Below are 16,829 nucleotides of genomic sequence, written 5' to 3' on the forward strand. Positions count from 1 at the left end.
AAGAGAACGTTGGATAGAGACAGGGCTCTATGTAAGATAAAGAGTTTTGCTGGCTGTCTTGAGAGGGATGGACGGACGAACGGTTACATCCAAAGGATGAACTGGTTGTTAGTCTGAACAGAAACACTTTTAAGATTACATTTAACGAGTGTCATTTTGATTGAAATTATGTTCCAGATTAATTGAACAGGCTTTACATATATATTCCCCCCCCCACACAGTAGGTACAAAATCAGAGCCATCAAATAGCAAATCTAATTATCGGTCTCCCTCTCCAGAAAATGTGTGCGAAGTGGGTTAGGCCAGCCGTGGCAGAGCGTGGGAAGCATCTTACGTCTTTGGGCGACTCGTCCTGGCACTGCGAGATGTCCCTCCAGGGCAGGCCATCCCCGTCCACCACCCACTGTCCGTCTGCACCGCACCTCCGGAACGCCAGCCCGCCTCGCACTGCCGGCCACACCGGAAACACCAGGGGCTTCATTTCTCACTTGAGTTTTCCCAGAATGCTGTCATAGGCTCACTTGGTGTTGGGCTTATCAGCGTTAGGCACTAGCAGTGGAGTGCAAGATATGTATGTACGTATGTATGTTCTAGACAACCGTGCTAATCGCCAATATCACTTTACCCTATGTTTCTATTATAATAATAACAAATATCATAAGTTCAAAATAAAGTGACATGGTGTGTGGCTGGGTGCCGAAATTATTCCCAGAACGGCGTTCCGGGCTGCTTCAAGGCTGCAACGAAGCCCTGGGAAACGCACAGCGGTGTTGCTGTAACGATTCTCTGTGTGGACTCGCTGTTTCCTTCCTCCCCCATCTCTCTCGTTCTCTCATCTTGCTCTGCTCTCCCTCACGTGCCCCACGCTCAATCAGTGCAGGCCTTCTGGCAAATTGGGAAAGTTTACCCTTCTCTGTAGCTTCCCCCACAGTCTACAAAGTTTTCTCTCCAGCCGTCTGCGCTGCCCTCGTTCAAAGTCCAGGCTCTTTAAGATCTTCCTCTCATCCTCTGCCGACGACCTGTCCCCTATCTGCAACGTGATGTCGATCAATCGCAATTCACTTTTCTTCCTGCCCCCGTCTCAGATTCCGTCTCTTTGCTGGAGTTGCGGCTCGTGTTATCGCGTGTCACAGGCTTCAGGTGCTTGGCGCAGCTGTGATGGAACAACTGCAGGGCAGCAGTTACTACCTCCGTTGCTGTACTACTGGCTCACTAAATTCCCCTGCCATCGGTGGCGTAGCTATCGAGTAGTGTGCAGGCGGTGCAACTGCACCGAAGCCCCTTGGGGCAAGAGGCCCTGGGCTTTGGAAGAGGGGGGACATTTTGACAGCGAGCCCCATTTCATTGTTTGCACGAGAGCCCATGCCAACGAGGCCACGCCAGCTTCTTCCATACCCGCTCCTTCGCGTGCCTTTGCTTACACTGTATATTGCTGGATTATTTGATTATGTTCGCTTGACACGCATATTGATTTGACCGTATCCATTGGCGTTTTAAAGCACTTTGAGGGAGGCTGCTTTAAAAGGCTCCAGCGAATAGGAAATACAATTACGATTGTAATTACGATTACGCTTAATGCGCGCGTGCACATGCAAACGTCGACCCAATATTGTTCACCTTTTTCAAACCAAGGCATGAATGGGGGACAGGACACGTTGACCAGAGAATCGGGCTGCCCGTCTGGCCAGCATGCATACTGGTCGAATGAGCGATTGCAGAAGAGGCCTGCTGCACACGGTGGCACGGAGAGAGAGGAACGGGAGATCAGAGCACACGTCACTGTTTACCGGGCGGCTACGCAAGACAAGACTGCCGCTAATATGTTGGTCAACCCTAAACCGCATCCGCAAAATCCATGGCAGCAGATATGGATACTTGTACTATGTATGATGTTGAACTGATTTCGCACCTTATGTCGCCAACTGTGCTAATCATAGGTACTTAATGACGCACAAATGGAATAAAATAACAATAATAATCTCCAGTGCGCGACTGTAATCACCACATGGAATGGAACCACGCAACATAAAACGAGTCTCTGCTCGAATAACAAACACGACGGAGGAGGAGGCATCATCATCACGGCAGCGATGCACCCACTCTGCCACCCCTGACCGCAATTATCTGGGCTAATCCACCTCAACGTAAAAAAAAATGTAGTTGTTGCTCTACATCAGGAATGGGGAACGTCCGGCCCGCGGGCCATATGAGGCCCATAAAATCATTTGGACGGGCCCTGCCAAGGCAACCACAGGCGGGACTCGAAATTAAATAAATCTAGGAGCAAACCTGGAAAAGCAGTTGCGAGTAGCAACAACATCGTCAATACCAGCTAACATCATCACACGCCTCGCCAAAGAGAAGCAGTTCCAGCCAATCGCATTAGGGGTGAGTTAATTAAATGTTTGACCAAATATAACAGGCTCATTTTTAAGTTGATAATTTTGTATGGCCCGCGAATGATGTTAAAAATATAACAAATGTCCCTTGGCAGAAAAAAGGTTCCCCACCCCTTGCTCTACATCAACATCAGCCGTACGATGAAAAAAATTGGTCAAGGCTTGTAGAATCCGTAGGGGAGTGCCGAATACAAACCAAACTGAGACGCCCCCTGGGAAGAGGAATATCTCACAATACCAGAAGAGGGGGGAACTTCATGTAAAAACGCATTGTCTTCAATGGTATATATATTTATTATCATGATGTACAGGGTGTTTCAAACACATGGACCCAATTTCAAAAGCAGTATATTTCACGATGGCAACATGTTACAATTACGCAAAAAGTTGTGTGCGTGCGGGTGCGCTTTAAGCAACATTACCATTACATTTTGATTTAAAGCTTTCGTGACTGCAGGGATTCATGTTCTTGGTTCTTTCGGTAAAGTCACGTAGAAGGGAAACAATAAAATAATAAAAATGTAAAACAATTAAATGCTCACGACGTTTCGACTGCAACACAAGCAATCACAGCAAGAAATTTTGAAAAAAAAATTCTTGCTGTGGTTTTCACACCTGATGATGATTGCTTGTGTTGCAGTCGAAACGTCGTGAGAATTTTATTGTATTATTATTTTATTATTTTATTGTTTCCCTTCTACGTGACTTTACCGAAAGAACCAAGAATATGAATAAGTTAAAAAGGTTGAATGAGTTATGAAGTTATTCTAACCATTTCATAAATGCTCTATGTGCCCTCCACCTGCTGTACGGACAACATCGAGACGATAGTTGAATTCGTCCCAAACGCCTCTCTTCTCACGCTTTACTCTGAGGTGCGTGGTCGCCCTGTGCTCTTCCCCTTACATAAACAGCCTGTTTCCTCAAACTGTCGGTACCAACGACGAATGCTCTTTGACATTGGCGGATCAATGCCGAAACGCACGCTGCTCCGCAATTACAGATTCAGTCTTGCTCAACTGCAGAACGCAAAACGCCCCTTGTGTTGCGGTGGGGTCACTGTCTTGCGAATGACTGAGGCTAGGGGATGTTTGTGCACTGCGAGAGGCATCGCGGTAATCATTTGAAACTCTATGCCCCACCCTTTCAAGTGGTTCGTGGTTGCAGAGATATAGCGATTTCAAATCGGGCCCATCTTTTTCAAACACCCTGTATATCATTATTATAATGCAACTGACAAAAAAAAACAGGACTTGTAATGTCTCTGGGAAACTTACAGATTTCCCAGAAGAGCTACCTCAACAAGAGGATGATCCTGGAAAAACCAGAACAGGTTGCCAACACTTTATGCAGACATGGGAAGCAGAGCTGCAGAGAGAGAGGAGGGGTGAGGGGTGGTGGCTGAGGGGGAGGGGGGGTCTCACAACGGTCCAGGGGGCTTTAGAAAGGGCTGAGAGGGCCGTAAAGAGGCTTCAATAAGAATCTTGCTCCAGGCCTCCAAAATACTTTTTTATGGTCCTGGGAGAAAGCCTACATCATGGAAATATTACTGGTTTAGTGGCCCAATCTGGAGTGCTCTTATCAATACCATCTGGTAAGCCAGCAATATTTGTTTATCAATCCTGACTGCTATTTTTATTTCATTATTTTTGTCGTCGCACGTGTTTACCGAGTCTCAAGTCTCTTTTTTCAGGAGGATCCGGTCAAGTTTTTGTTCGCAGTAGGACATAGCGATCGCTATGTATAGTCCCAATTGAGTAATTTGTGGAGAGTGATTTCGGACTGTGACGCCGGAACTCTTATGAATGACATCACAGGATCTTTAACGACCACTGTGAAGCAGATGGCGCGTAATCGCGATATTTTTTTCTCACGGTTAATACACAAGCATTCGCCCTGGTTAATACACCGGCAGCATTAACCAGGGGGACCTCTGGATTCGAACCGCGAACCTCTGTGAAAAAGTGGTGAACGTGCTGCCGCTTAGGCCACGTCGATATTTAGGCCCAGGAGTTCGAAGCTGTCCCAGGGTTTTCTTGCTTGAACCAATGCCGATGAATTAGCATAATAACCCTTGGCAGGTAGAACATATATTCTTAGTTTCTCTTCAACGTGACTTTACCGAAAAAACTAAGAATATGAATTACTGCAGTCACGAAAGCTTTAAATCAGGTAGAACATATGTTAATTCAATTAGTTACATCATGTATTACCCAGAATTGGGCCAGAGCTCACCGAATGTTTATATAACATTTGTACTTAACTACGTCCCGCACTCCAAACTCCGACAACTGAATCTGTAGTTATCACTCATATTTTAGGATTTTTTTTCTTCTTTTGGATGAATTCAAAATTCGGGATTAGCATCCCGAATACATTTACACATCAAGATTACATTGCAAAGCTCCTTACCATCCGGATGCGGCTGAACCTCCATTTTGTTTTTGCACTCCATGCTGTAGAGCATCCATTTTGTGTAGGTGTCCATGAGTATTTTGCTGTTTGTTCCCTGACAAACGACGAAGCAGAACACAATACAGTACAATCAGTGGTGGAAATGGGACGGTGCGCCCCGGAGTGCCGTGGTGGGAGTGAAAATGTTAACCCAGTGACTGCGTTCTGAAAGGAATCAAGGATTCACGTGTTTATTTATTTGACTCACAGATAGGCCTCTAGACTAACATAGAGTCCCACAGACATGCACAGAGACCCACGGATAGACACAGATACCCACATACACACAGAGACCCTCAGACATGCTCAGAAACCCACAGATATATAGATAGATACCCACATACACACAGAGACATACTCAGACACCCACACATGGAGCAAAGCTCTTACTCCTCCTCAACCATAGGTACAATACATTACAATTAATATTTATATTGTGTCTAAATGCCACCGCGTCACAATGCCTATATTATATTCATATTCTTGGTTCTTTCGGTAAAGTCACGCATTATTTTATTATTTCCCTTCTGCGTGACTTTACCGAAAGAACCAAGAATATGAATCCCTGCAGTCACGAAAGCTTTAAATCGAAATGCCTATATTATTATGTTATCTGTAATGGGTTAACATGACCCATCTTTGTCACTTACAGGTGAATCGCGGCGCTTAAACGGGACAATTCATGGAACCGCCAACAGGATGAGTCACTTCTCACACATCTCTATGTTCTCCACAATCGACAATGAGGTTGCCACCTGTCCTGGTTTTCCCGGGATCATCCTCTTTGTTGAAGTAGCCACACGAGGACATCTGTAATGTAAGTCTTCCAGAGACGTTAAAAATCCCGTTTTATTTGTCAGTCGCATACGTAATATTATACGTACCACTCGAGGCGTACCACTCCCCTCGTCTGTCATTCAGAGTCCTCTTCCCTTGATACGTCCCCACTTTTTTGTACCCCAGAGATTGCAACTCCACATTCAAGACTAAATCTCAAGTTAAAATATTCTGCTGTGGACTGCTTCAATGTACTATAATATAACAGTTCATCACTTACAGTGAAACAGATTTACACTTGTCTGCCAAATTGTATCACAGTACTTTGGATTGTTTTTTTTTTAATCATGGTTTTTGAGCAAGGGTTTCAAAGGCCCAAAATACCAAGCGGCACAATAAATGTGTAAAAAGAAGCTTCAATACGTTTTGTTTTTTTAGCAAAGATTGGGAAAAGAGAGACGTTGGGGAGGGAATTCTAAAGCCGAGCAATGCGAGGGGAAAATAAAAGTTCCCAAAGAGCCTTTGTGACCTGCACTACGGCGGTGGAGCAGAGCGGTGGTGGAAGCAGCCGGTCTGGTGAACAGAGTCCTCAACACGGTTGGAGGAGTCCATGGGGACGTTAACCGTGGTCGCGGCGATAGAAGAGCGATAAAGAAGGCGACTGACCGCCGGCGAGCGAGTGACCAGAGTCGATCGATGAGTGCTGGCTCATCGGTCAACCCGACTGCTTGACATTGAATTCTATGAAGTGTGGCGGGGGTTGGAGCTGCAGTTCGGTTTGCGAGTGCTACAGGAGCTAATGCAGCTATGGAGCATAACTTTGTTTCAGGATGGGGTGCGACACAGTGCTAAACTAACATTAATTTGAATTTCGATTTAAAGCTTTCGTGACTGCAGCGATTCATATTCTTGGTTCTTTCGGTAAAAGGCACGCAGATGGGAAGTAATAAAATAATACAAATAAAACAATAAAATTCTCATCATCAGGTTGAAAACCACAGCAAGAAAATGTGTTGCTGTGGTTTTCACACCTGATGATGATTGCTTGTGTTGCAATCGAAACGTCGTAAAGAATTGTATTGTTTTATTTGTATTATTTTATTATTTCCCTTCTACGTGACTTTACTGAAAGAACCAAGAATAACATTAATTGCAAAACAGAATGAGTAATAATGTGATCTGCACTTTGGCCTAGCTCTCACCCCCCGTGTATAAGGAGGAAAGACTGTGAAGTCCACGGGGGGCTGAGACCATCAACTCGGTGCACTTAGAAATCATTTAATCTCAGATTTAATCCAGGCTGTCGTCAGTTAATCTTAGTGATGCCACGGGCTGGATTATAATGATTTGGCAGGCCAGATTTGGCCCAGCCTGTGAGCCGGTATTTCGTACAGCTCTTCCTTTGTAAGGCTAATCAGTCGAATTTTGACACCGGGTGGGTGTGAATCAGTACATGCCTAGTGTGAGATGCTGGAGACTCACCGGCATGGCAGAAGCGAGCAACAGTAACCACATCTTGCTGATATTGAGCCCCATGTGTGACGAGGTCCATCGACGCCGGCAGATGCGCTTCAACGTCCTCCGCTCATGAAATATCGTGGGCCGCGCTCGCTCACACCCGGTGGATCGCGATCACCGTTCGGCACCGTCTCCGCGTCGATGTCAACGCAGCTTCCGGAAAAATCACCTCGGTTTCATGGAACTTCATTTTGACGACTTTGCATACCCAGAATTTCTGCAAAAGGACAACAACAAAATGCGTAACATATTTGTTCTTTCCGGATGTGGCAGCATAAAGCCACGTGCGCATTCTGCGGGCGTCGTGCATGTGAACTATATATTTTTTAAAAAAACAGAAACGCATGAACGTGGCACGTCGCTCATGCGGTACGCAGGGGACTTGTGCACAGGGCGGAATGTATATGAAAAAGGTTACATGTGTGGACATCTAAAGAAGGTAAGTTTACACCATCACACGCAAAGAGTTTACTGGACAAAATGATTTTTTTTTTAAAAGTGCAAACTGCTTAAGCAAGGGAGAATGCTTTACTGTACTTTGGAAGCAAGCGAAGGCACAGCAAGCGATAGATAATCTTTCATATTGCCGATGTAGACGCAAGCAACAACTACAATTTCACATTCAGGTGGTCAAGCCAGATAACCGCGTCAGGAGCAGTGGAGTGTATCGACCGTGATGTCTCTTTCGTATTTGTGGATCGGCCATTGCGTCGTCAAACGTTGTACAGTCTGTTCTGCATCACCAAAGTCACACACTGGAGAGAGTTTGATTTTGTGCCATGGTTTATGCGGTGGATGTGATTTAGAGTGGACCATGAGCTTTTGCACTGGGTCTCTCACAATGAATTTGTGAGTTCTTTTGAACTCCATTCAGCTCTTTTTTGAGTTGTGTGACGCCTTTTGGCATCTTCCGGTCCAACACCAGTGGAGACTAGGCTCTAAGAAAAGCTGTCTTGGGTGGGGACCAATCAAATTCAAGGACAGTGCATATTATTATCAGAGTTGTCTCTTTTGTTTGCATTTTGACTGCTTGTGTTGTGGTTATTGCAAACATGATGCCTTGAATAAAGGTGTCAGTTTTTGTGCCAGTTAAAAGGGTAAAACCTATTACTATATCCATTCAGCTCTCCAAGCTTCATCGGGGTGTTGAACTCGCATGGTTGAAGGTTAAAGCGCATGAATACAAAGGGGCTTGGCGTGACTTCAAGCGATGATGAGGGATGTTATTGACGTCCTGATGAAGGGGAAGGCGACCGTTTTCCTCGATTCGCAGGACTTCCCGGAAGGTTGCATCATTGATGCGGGTGGGTGGGGGGAAGAGCTGTGTGACAGTATGCGAGATTAATAATTACTGTAATTCATGATTGTTGTCGGATTTGTGAAGATCTATACTGTATATACAACGAAAGTTATTCCATAGAAAATGTTTTTGGCAATTGTCCACAACACATAAATTATAGCACATACATGATTTTTTTAGCTATGAACAAGGGTCGTTGCCCTTAAATGTCACCTGGTGTATATATATATTTTTTCCCATTACGGCCACTGTGTTATTGACGGACGTGTTGATATTCTTGAACAATACGGGCTAGTCATTTTTTTTCTCACGCACGTGTCATTTCAACGCTTGTCCCTTGCTTTCCCGTGGCTCACAGAAATGAGGTGGACCATCGTGGTGTTAATTCACACTCCGCTCCTCCGTGCTATTGACCTTTTTTTTTTCTGAAGAACCAGGAATAATCAATCGCCCGTGTTTCCTGCTGCCATGTCCTTGTCGACTTAGCTTGCTGGTGGGAGCCCTTGTCCACTGGCCCGCCTTAAAGATCTTACAATTGTTGTGGGGTTTTTGTTGTTGTTGTTGTTGTTTGCGATCACATTCTGGAATTGTTAAAAACATAAAAATATGAATATATATATACTCCCTCTCACAGCCCAACTGCTAAGAGGCGCATGTGTGCAAGTGGAGAGAGTTAGGTTTTGCAGATATACGTGCAGAGGTGAAATGCAACAGTCATTTGATTTCGAGGTCAACATGCCCGGTGTTATGGCCTGGGATTGCTCCCAGTAAACGTAGTACGTTGTTGGGCCAATGTTTTTGCCGACGTTCGTCCAACGGTTCCCACCGCAGTGCCAACGTTGGCCCAAGTTTGACATGTTTACTGGGGGGAAGAAGAAAGGGGAAGAAGTAACGAGCATACTGAGGGAAGACAAGGGGCCGGAGAAGGGGGGGGGGGTTCATTTTTTTTCATCATTCGTCAATTAAGTCGTTTGTCTGACTAAAAATTGTAATCGACTACTTTTTGGGGGGAAGTCGATTGCTCGGAGCCCCTTTAAAATTACCGAACTGGCCGCACATCCTCCATCCTGAAGGAGGGAACCCATCCCCCCCCCCCCACCCTCGACTAGCCGTGCCCAATGATGATGATGACGACGACGAGATCGCCAAGCTCTGTCCATCACCTCTCGTCTAGCGATGCACGACCTTGCCTGTCGACTAATTGTGGCATCGGAGTTTGTAGCAATTTGTTCCCAATTTTTAGGAGCTAGGCAGCTCAATGTAACTTCGCCAGCTCGTGAATCTGACCTTCGTGACCCACGTCGTTAGAAGTTTATTATTGTTACTTTTTGTTCCCACAAAAAAATACCTGTAGTAGGGTGCGCTCAGCGCTGGGTCTCCCCGAGTTAGCGGTGAGACCCGCGGCGAGATGGATGGAGTTCTCTCTCTCTCTCTGTGCGACTGCAGCTCTGAAAATGCTGGCTGTTGACAAATGCATCATCAGTCTTCAATTTGCAGTGCCCTTCGTGCGATAGACAGTGGAATTCAAGGCCCCGACCAGAGGTGGATCTAGAAACTTGTCAATGGGGTCCCAAAATTTTTATCTAATTAGGGCACTGCATTTCATATCAATCTTTAAAAAAAAACCATTCAACATATTTTCTCTGGTGAATACCAATAAAATATCAATTTTATGGATCTCAAGTGACATTCCACCCCATAAGCCCCCCCCCCCCCCCTCACAACTTGGATCTGCCACTGGTCCCTCCGGCCAAAAGTGCCGTAAAAAAATTCCTGGGGAGACATGGGAAGGACAAAAATGTTGATTTCACAGCTCATGGCTGTGCGTTGCCTTTACCCCCTTAGACTCGCCCCTGCCTGCCTCTCCGCTCTCTTCTCACCCTGCATGGAAGGGACGGAGGAGCAACTTGGATGTTCAGACTCAAACGTTGCAGGAAACCTCGAAAGACGTAGCCAGGCTAAGAGGCAGCGATGCGTGGCACGAGGGTGGGCTGGGAGAGGGCAGTTCACCAAGACAGTCACCGGAGCCGCACCGAGAGGTTGGTGACCAAGGTGGAGGCCCATGGTGGTAGGCCTCAACCTTGGTGGCCTGAGACCACCGGTCCCCGCATTTCCCATGCCAGGTCACGAATGTACAGAGAGGTCACGTGTCCACGACTCCAGTCCACGCGGTGTTGGGAAGGCGTTCGTTTCACGTTGTGCATTCGAGTGTTTTGCCGCTGCAACATGGCATTGATATGCTCCGCGCACATTAAATATTTAGAGAATTAGGCTGCTATAAATGTCCACTTGATGATAAGCCACTTCGTTGAGCTATTATTTGTTGGCCATGTGGCCTCTGAAAACGAGCTATATAGCTCAGTGGGCCTTACTTGGTAAAATAAAAATAAAGTTTAGTTTTAATTTATCCTGCACGGTATCCATGCCGCAGCCCTCTCTAGGGGAGGGAAGGGGGGTCTCACCCATAGTGTGACAGCTGAAGTCCTAAAGCCAGATTGTGACTTTCTGCAAGAGCAGACCTTGATGGTCGTGTGTCGACTTTACAGCGAATATGCGACCTAGCAAATGGAAGCGGGTGATGGTGGTAAGGTGTGATGGCATGAAATAAATTTACAATGATGACCTCTTGACTTCACCATTTACGTTTGGTCCCATCACGAACATAAACTGGCTTGTGCCTGTGAACTCTGTGAATCACGATCTCTCGCATTGCCTCGTGCTCAAAAGCTGTGCTGTGATTCATCCACAGAAAATGTGAATGCGCCTGTGGACTCAGGAGGGACAAAGCATCGCATCTGTCAAAGGTCAACCCGTAAATTATTCTAGACTCGGGTTTCGTAAAAGGAAAAAAAATTGCAATGAATGGCAAGTAGACTTCACCTGCTCGATTTCGGTCTTGAATCACGCAACAAATTCCACTGTCACGGCGGTATGACCCTTCATGCAGGACACGTGTTTGTTTTAAAGCGGTTTCCGCTGCGCCCTTTCTTCTGCAGGACTTTGAAGGGGGCCTCTTTCCAAACGTTGCTCAAGCCGTCGCTTCACTGTTCTCAGGCGGCCAGCTGCTCGTGGCGACAAGTCGTGGATCTTCTCACGCGGGGTCAAGTCGTTTGTTTGCCTACTCCACCACGAACGTTCACGCAGGCACCGCGGCTCTGCCGTTTGCGACCCGTCTTTTGTCAGCGTCGTCTAGAAAACACCTGGCAAATGAGGAAAAAGAGTGTTTATCGAATATTTGGTCCGAATTTTTGTTGCATTTTAAATGATTCCATGCCCAAAGTGGTAACGTGCTTGTAAATACGATACTACGATTAGCACGGTTGGCTATGTACGGTGTGAAAGAAGATCGACATACAGACATAAACTACCAAGGTAGGTAAACTACCAGCATCCAAAATGTGAGCGACGAATGCGTGAATTTTAGTTTTTTAAAACAAAATCACTTCCCCCCCCCCCCCGTCGTGAAGCTGAAGGCATTCCCTGCAGGTTGTTCTCGACTCAACTAGGACTGTGTGAAGAAAATAATCGAAAACGAAACCTGCCTAGATTCAAACTGGCTGCGAGGATCGCACGTTGAGAAACGCTGCCCATATATGGCAGAGGTGAGCCCCCTAAAGGGTACCGTATTCTTTACGATTACAAGACCCTCCGAAAAGTAACACTGCACCCCACATATATTCCTGGTGTTCATGAAGTTATACAAATTTGGTCAAATACTGTGCACACACACACACACACGAAAGCACATGCCTACCGTATGTATAAGAATCACCCACCAACTGTTACTTTAAAATGAACGCGGAAAAAAGTGTGTCTGATAATCATGAGAATACGGTAACTGATTTCTTAATACATTTAGTCTTAAATTGGTTCATTATAGTCATGTTTTTTTTTTCTCCTGTGGATTGTATAAATTCCCTGTCATCGAAAACAAAACGAAAACATGAAAAGCCACACACACGAACTCTATAACATTAATTTTGTACGAGCAGCCGTGGCTTTTTACTGTGTAAAACTAAAACTGTTTTATTTACCAGGTATTAAAGCCCCACTGAGCAAATTAGCTCTTGTTTTAGAGGCGAAGTGGTCACAACGTGGTAGCTCATCACATTGGCTCATCTCATCATCGTCGCACGTGGGAATTTATAGCAGGAGCCAAATGATCTAAGGCGCATGTTGTTTCTAAATGTGGAGGGGGGGGGGGAGACAAAAAACCGGAGGAACCCGGAGAAAAAAATCACGGGACCGTCGCTAGGGGAGAGAGAGAGAGAGGACACACGATACTCCAAATATACAACAGGCATCGTCAGGGTCCAGGATCGAACCCACGATATCTCTTGCGCACCAGGAGCCATTCGTAAAAAAGGGGTCGACAGAATTCTCTTCACGTCTCTTTTATTAAACAACAGTTACAGCAATCAGCATGCCTGGGGCGCTTGATAACCAAACACTGCCACCATTTATTTGGCAGTGCGTGCAGTCATTTGCACATGGATTATTAGAATGCTTTACAATATTCAATTTATTGAGAATTTGTGGGATGTGTACTTTCTGTTCTTGAGAGAAGAAAATGAATGACTGCCACAGCGAAGCAATTACGGCCATTCTGAAAATGCAATTTGCCAGGAATATGCATGGACGGGCAGCACTTCTATCGCTAACATCAGCTGCACCGTGAGATCAGTCACCCTGCAACACCCCTACCGCCCAGCACCCTCTTGCTTCAACCACTCGCACTAACCAGTGTGACATGTACGTATGTATGTATGTTGAACTTCTTTCGCACCGTACGTAGCCAACCGTGCTAATAAGGAGGTGCGCGGAGGAAGGTCAACGAAACTAAACACAAAAGTGAAATTCTTGAGAAATTTAGTTTTCAATTTAGATTTAAAATGCATAGCTCCAGTGGCGTCCTAATATCCGAGGGAAGAGCGTTCCAAACGGCCGCAAAAGCGCATCTGACAGGAACGCTATGCGGTGACCGTCTTTTCTAGATTTGAAGCTTTCGTGACTGCAAGGATCCATACTCTTTGGTTCTATTTGGTAAAGTCACGTAGGTGAAAAAATTAAACAACAAAAATCACGACGTTCCGTCTTTGTTCGCTGGTTAAAAGCCACGAGCGAGGATTACTGGAGTTTGCGTGATGATATCTGCTTCTTGATGTGATCGACAAGGTATTGTGGTTCATTTGTGACAAGCGCTTTGTGTGTAACGAGTGCCACCTTGTAATGTATTCGTTCGGCAAAACTGGAAGCCAATGCAGCTCAGCGAGCACTCGACGGACATGGTCGGATCTTGCAGTACCCTTCACGACACGTGCCAAAGAATGGTGAAGTATGGTACAAAAAAGCAACCCCCCATGATCACCAAATAGCATTAAGGAGGCCATCATCCAGCAGCGGATTGACAAGAGTATGATACTTTATATCATTATGTTATCTGTAATGGGTTAACGTGACCCCTGTAGGTTCACCAGAGGCCGCGATTTTCACAAGTACATATATTTAAAAAAAACATGATTCTAGAAAATAATTACGGCTCTTGATTATGGCAATGCATTTAACCGCTGGGAAGATGAGTCACCCATAACACGCCCTGACACATTCGCCAGTAACACTGTAGCCCTAAAAGAAAATGTTTGAAAGGTGACGTTTCGGGAAATGGTCCTTCATGTGCTGTGGAGGAGGGCCATTGGCCAAAACGTTGCCTATTTAAAAAAAAACACGTCTAATAAGGCCACAGTGTTATTAATCAATGTGTCGAGTTATATTCTTAGTTTTTTCGGTAAAGTCACGTTGAAGAGAAACAACAAAATAACAAAATATATATAAAACAATAAAAAATTCTCACGACGTTTCGACCATAACTCAAACGGTCATCATCAGGTGTGTTGGTTTGCATAAATTTATTTTTAAACGGCACATTTATCTGAAACCGGATTCCCACCACCATCCATCACAGAAGAATTCTCTCATCAAGACTCTGTATCATAGAGCCCAATGCATATCCGACCAGGAACACATAAGCAGTGAACTCAAGCACGTACACCAAGCTCTTAGGGCTAATGGTTACTCCGACTATACAATCCGCAAAGCTATCACTCAAACCATGAAGAAGAACCCTCTTGAGGAGCCTTTCAAAACCATCACTTTACCCTACATTGCTGGGATCACAAAAAAGATCTCCAAAATCTTGAATAAACACAAGATCCAGGTCCGTTTCAACACATTACATAAAATCCGTGATCTGGTTCCGTCTGTAAAAGATGTGATTCCGGACATACAATACCCTGGTGTCTACAAACTAAGTTGCCTCTGTGGTAGTAGTTACATTGGAGAAACCAAACGCCATGTCTCGGACCGCATTCGTGAACATAAAGCAGACCTTAAACACGGTAGGACCAACACCTCGGCCGTAGCAGATCATTGTTCTAATTCAGTAGGCTCACATGCCATTGACTTTTCCAAGACGGAGGTTCTTTGTAAGCCATCTGGCTTCCATGAGAGATTCGTTCATGAGGCTATCCACATATACAAGCACAGAGACAATTTCAACCGAGAAGATGGATTCTATCTTAGCAATCATTGGAAAGATTTGATAAACCATTTCAGTTCTTAATTGATTGTTCACGCTTACAGTGGCTTTCAGACAGCATACATTATAAAAAATTTCGTCTCCCCCCTCCTCTTTTCAAAAAAATAGATGGACTAGTCCTGGGCAAACTGCCAAATCGCTGCGCGTGACGCCAACGTTTTTTTTATTATTATAAATAAATAAATGTGCCGTTTAAAAATAAATTTATGCAAACCAACACACCTGATGATGACCGTTTGAGTTATGGTCGAAACGTCGTGAGAATTTTTTATTGTTTTATATATATTTTGTTATTTTGTTGTTTCTCTTCAACGTGACTTTACCGAAAAAACTAAGAATATGAATTACTGCAGTCACGAAAGCTTTAAATCAAAATTTAATGTGTCGAGTTGTTTTGCTGCTGTTCCATTTACAGTGATTTGTGCACCCCTGCCAATACAGCAAGCAGCATGGCTAAATGAACATTGTCTCACACGTCTAGAGTCTCCACAATAGAGAATAAGGTGACTGCCAGGGGCGGAGCCAGGATTTTGACTTGGGGGGGGGGGGGCTGACTTCAATATTGTGAGATATCCACTGTTTATGTTTTCCATTGGGCGCCACAAATGTATAAAACACATTTTATTGGATTTGAACGCGGAGTTTATTAATAGGTCGGAGCCGCTGATGTGGCTAATGAGTTTGAAAGGCTGCCGCTCAAGCAGCCTGCAGGGCAGCCAAAGGTGGCAGCCTGCAGGGCAGCACAAGGTGACAGCCTGCAGGGCAACACACAAGGTGGCAGCCTGCAGGGCAGCGCACGAGGTGGTAGCCTGCAGGGCAGCACACAAGGTGGTAGCCTGCAGGGCAGCACAAGGTGGCAGCCTGCAGGGCAGCACACAAGGTGGCAGCCTGCAGGGCAGCAAAAGGTGGCAGCCTGCAGGGCAGCACACAAGGTGGCAGCCTACAGGGCAGCACACAAGGTGGTAGCCTGCAGGGCAGCAAAAGGTGGCAGCCTGCAGGGCAGCACAAGGTGGCAGCACAAGGTGGCAGCCTGCAGGGCAGCACACGAGGTGGCAGCCTGCAGCATTTTGCAGCAGCCGGATATCTAGTTATCCCGATTACCGACTTTCCCAAAATTTCAGGGGGGGGGGGGCTGAGCCCCCAGCCCCCCCCCCCCCAGCACCCCCTGTGGCTCCGCCCCTGGTGACTGCAATCATTTCAAAGGAGGGTTGCCACCTGTCCTATAGTTTTACCAAGATCGTCATCCGTGTTGTGAATTATTTACACATTTTTACAAAACATACCACGCGAGCTTTTCAAATTAGGGTCAGTCTTAAAAGGGCAGACGGGCGCATGCCATTCTCACGGAATCCGTACACTCGACAGAACTTCTGTGCGCATAACTCTGAAAGATGAACAGCATTAAACTTGTGATAATTGTATCTATTATATAAACGGCAGGCAACGTGTGTCCTTGGAGATTATTGCAATATCGACCGCGATCAAGATGTCCGTTTGAGAATGTGGGCTATGTTAATTGAGTGGCCGTGTGTTTCCATCCATTAAAATCCTTTCTCACGAGCTCCCTATTGTGAACACATTAATTGCTTCCCATTAGCAGCCGCACTAAAGGCCACGTACGCTGTTTACAGTCGAGTGGCCGTGCATCATCCATGTGAGTGAAGCCGGCTTGCCCTGCTGTGTCTGTTCTCCGTTTGTCCCCCCCCCCAACCCCACCGTGGCATCTGCCTGTGCGCGCTGGTTGCTTTTCATTTAAATCAGGCTAATTGTAACAAGCGGTATTCCT

General features: G+C 45.7%; 1 protein-coding gene across 7 annotated transcripts in view; it reads right to left on the minus strand.

Annotated features, from left to right (window-relative positions):
• The window catches only part of LOC116951503 (glucagon receptor-like), a 75,792-nt gene that overhangs the window by 36,375 nt on the left and 22,588 nt on the right, over positions 1 to 16,829 (minus strand). For 3 of the 7 annotated variants that reach the window (XM_076073726.1, XM_076073722.1, XM_032970179.2), the window contains exons 2-6: positions 11,329 to 11,648; positions 7,113 to 7,365; positions 4,812 to 4,908; positions 1,618 to 1,728; positions 335 to 447 (exon numbers count right to left, since the gene is read on the minus strand). In XM_076073726.1, the coding sequence (XP_075929841.1) occupies positions 335 to 447; positions 1,618 to 1,728; positions 4,812 to 4,814 (227 nt within the window). In that variant the 5' untranslated portion in view covers positions 4,815 to 4,908; positions 7,113 to 7,365; positions 11,329 to 11,648. The remainder of the gene's footprint in view (positions 1 to 334; positions 448 to 1,617; positions 1,729 to 4,811; positions 4,909 to 7,112; positions 7,366 to 11,328; positions 11,649 to 16,829) is intronic. The other 4 variants (XM_076073727.1, XM_076073724.1, XM_076073725.1 and 1 more) reach the window with 3 other exon arrangements.

This window comes from Petromyzon marinus, chromosome 43, assembly GCF_048934315.1.
Source record: "Petromyzon marinus isolate PM22_M1 ecotype Great Lakes invasive population chromosome 43, UKy_Petmar_22M1.pri1.0, whole genome shotgun sequence".
Lineage (NCBI taxonomy): Eukaryota > Metazoa > Chordata > Hyperoartia > Petromyzontiformes > Petromyzontidae > Petromyzon > Petromyzon marinus.